This window comes from Monoraphidium neglectum, assembly GCF_000611645.1.
Source record: "Monoraphidium neglectum strain SAG 48.87 unplaced genomic scaffold scaffold06334, whole genome shotgun sequence".
NCBI classification, from domain to species: domain Eukaryota; kingdom Viridiplantae; phylum Chlorophyta; class Chlorophyceae; order Sphaeropleales; family Selenastraceae; genus Monoraphidium; species Monoraphidium neglectum.
The window spans coordinates 1-2,314 of record NW_014007306.1 but is presented as its reverse complement, the minus strand read 5'-3'; the positions used below and the strand labels follow the sequence as shown (position 1 = coordinate 2,314).

Sequence of the window (2,314 nt, the reverse complement as noted above, 5' to 3'; positions counted from 1 at the left end):
CCCCAGACGAGCTGGGCCACGACGAGCACCTGGCCCGCGCCCTGCAGAGCGGCGGCTTCGCGGCCTTCCCCGCGCTGCTCTCGCCGCCGGGCCTGGGGCCCGCCACGCACCCGGGCCTGCTGTGCCGCCGGCTGCTGCTGCAGGTGCACCTCGAGGCGAAAGCTGCCTGTCGCTGGCCGCCGATGCTGCGATTTGCATGACTGTATGCATTCCACCCAGGGCTTCCACCATTACCCCCAGTTGATTGCTGATCGGCCCTCATGCGGCAACCCCGTTTTGACTCCGTTTGACCAGGCACTGTGCCTGGTCAACAGCGCGTTTGACCTGGACCCGCTGCGGCTGGACGGCGCGGTGCTGCACCAGCTGGTCGAGGCGGTGGCCTCAGTGCTGGAGGGTGGGTGGAGGGTGGCATCAAAAGACCATTGACGGCTGGGGCAGGGCGGTTGCTGACGTCATGCTGTCATGCTGTCACAATCATTCAGTGATTCTCCCGCACCCGCCTTCAGGAGGAGTGCATGCGCATCCGCTCTGCATCCTGTGCCGCATGTCCTCCCTCTCCACGCTCACCATCGGCCCTTAACCAGCACTCCTCCAGCCGCCGCCGACAGCTGGGGCATGGCAAGATCCCATCCCTCCTTTTTTATCACCTAGACCTCCCTCCCCACCATTTCACATGCATTAACCCCCCCCCTTGCACCCCCCACCCCCCAGGCTGCCCTGGCCTCGCCGCCGATGTGTGGGACGACACGCTCCTCTTGACCGCCCCCCTGCGCGCGCTGCTGCACCAGTGCTGCGCGCTGTTCCCCGCCTTCCCGCGCCCGCTGCTGCGGCTGCTGGCGGCGCTGGGGTCGGGGCGCGGCGGGGCGGCGGAGGCGTACGCGTATCTGGCGAGAGAGCCCGTGCTCACGGTGCTGCACGAGCAGGTGCGGGCGCCCTGAAGACCACCGAGTGCTTGCTAGATGTGGCTGGCTTCTTGGGGCCGGCAGGGCGAGTATATGTTGCGTTCAAACTCTTTGGATCAGCAATTCGCTGGTGCGGGGCGCCTGCGCCGCGCACGACTGGCCGCACTCAGCATTCTCCGCGTTCCTTGGTCCGTATTCCCCAGGGCCAGCCGGGCATCCGCCAGGCCGGCGCGGGGTCTGACGTGTTTTTCTGCGACGACCTGCCATGGTCCATGGCGCCAGAGGTCCTGGGGACGACGCTGCCGCCGGTGGGCCATGCATTTGTTTTCATGTCTAGGGTTGAGGGTCCAGACGACCCCAGAGCGGGGGTGGGGCGGCTTTGAAAAAGGCGGAGCCCGGCGAGGAGGGTGCGGAGCGGCGCCAGGCCGGGCGCTGTCGCTTGGCAGGGCAGGAGGCCGCGCGATGGAGTGCGTTTGTGTTTGGTTAGGGCCCATGGCTGGCCGGCGTGCATGCGCCGCACAAGGACAGAGCTGGTGTTTCACCAGCGACCCTCGTTTGTTGTGTTGTGCGGCCATGTTCTCCTGCCGGCCCGCAGGGGAGCCGAGGCAAGGCGATCGACCTGCCAGTGTTCCTGTCGGCCGGCGCTGCTGGGCCGGCAGCTTCCGAGCAGCTGCTGATCCAGTGGGAGGTCCAGTCGGACCAGGGCACCGGCCAGGTGCTGCTGCTGGCGCGCGCGGCGCACTGCATGCGATACATCGCCGAGGCGCGCGCGGCGGGGCGCGGCGCGTCAGGCGGCGCAGAGTTTGAGGTGGGCCGCGGGGGGCGCGCTGGCTGCGCGGTCGCTCGCGTCTTGTCCTTCGTATGGCGAGTCGGTAGCCCTTTGCTTCAAAGGCTCTAGGATTCGCAACGCGCTTGCACCTGAGTGCATCGCTGATGATGACCAACCATTACCAATCATCAGAAATCATTACTCACCATCATCAACCAATGTTGATCATTATCGAAGTCACTACCAACCATTACCCGATCCCTGCTCCATACTGGCATTGAGCCCGGATGCCCGCCCTGTCTAATGCCTGCCCCTCCCCCCTCCCACAGGACCTGACCCTCATACTCGCCCTCATGCGCACCCTGCTGGATGGGGAGCCCCTGCTCGCGCGCCGCCTGGCGGCAGTCAGCATCCCATACACCGTCGACGAGCCCACGGTCGACTGGCTGGGCGTCTTCGCCGCCGGCGCCGACCTGCTGCCACAGGCGGCGGACGAGCTGGCGTCGTCGTCTGCGTCGAGCGCTTGCGCGGGCGCAGGGGACGGCGTGGCGCGCGCGCTCGCGGCCGCGGCGGACTGCATTGTTGCGGCCGGCGCGCTCGCGGCGCACCAGCCCGCGCGCGTCTCCGAGGCGCTCTCGCGCAC

General features: G+C 67.6%; 1 protein-coding gene across 1 annotated transcript; it reads left to right on the top strand.

Annotated features, from left to right (window-relative positions):
- Positions 1–204: 204 nt before the first annotated feature.
- Positions 205–2,007, top strand: MNEG_16405 (hypothetical protein; the record flags this gene model as incomplete). Its single annotated transcript, XM_014035125.1, has 5 exons — positions 205–394; positions 712–923; positions 1,106–1,210; positions 1,498–1,703; positions 2,001–2,007. 5 exons carry the CDS (start codon positions 205–207, stop codon positions 2,005–2,007), a joined length of 720 nt encoding a protein of 239 aa, XP_013890579.1.
- Positions 2,008–2,314: the final 307 nt, after the last annotated feature.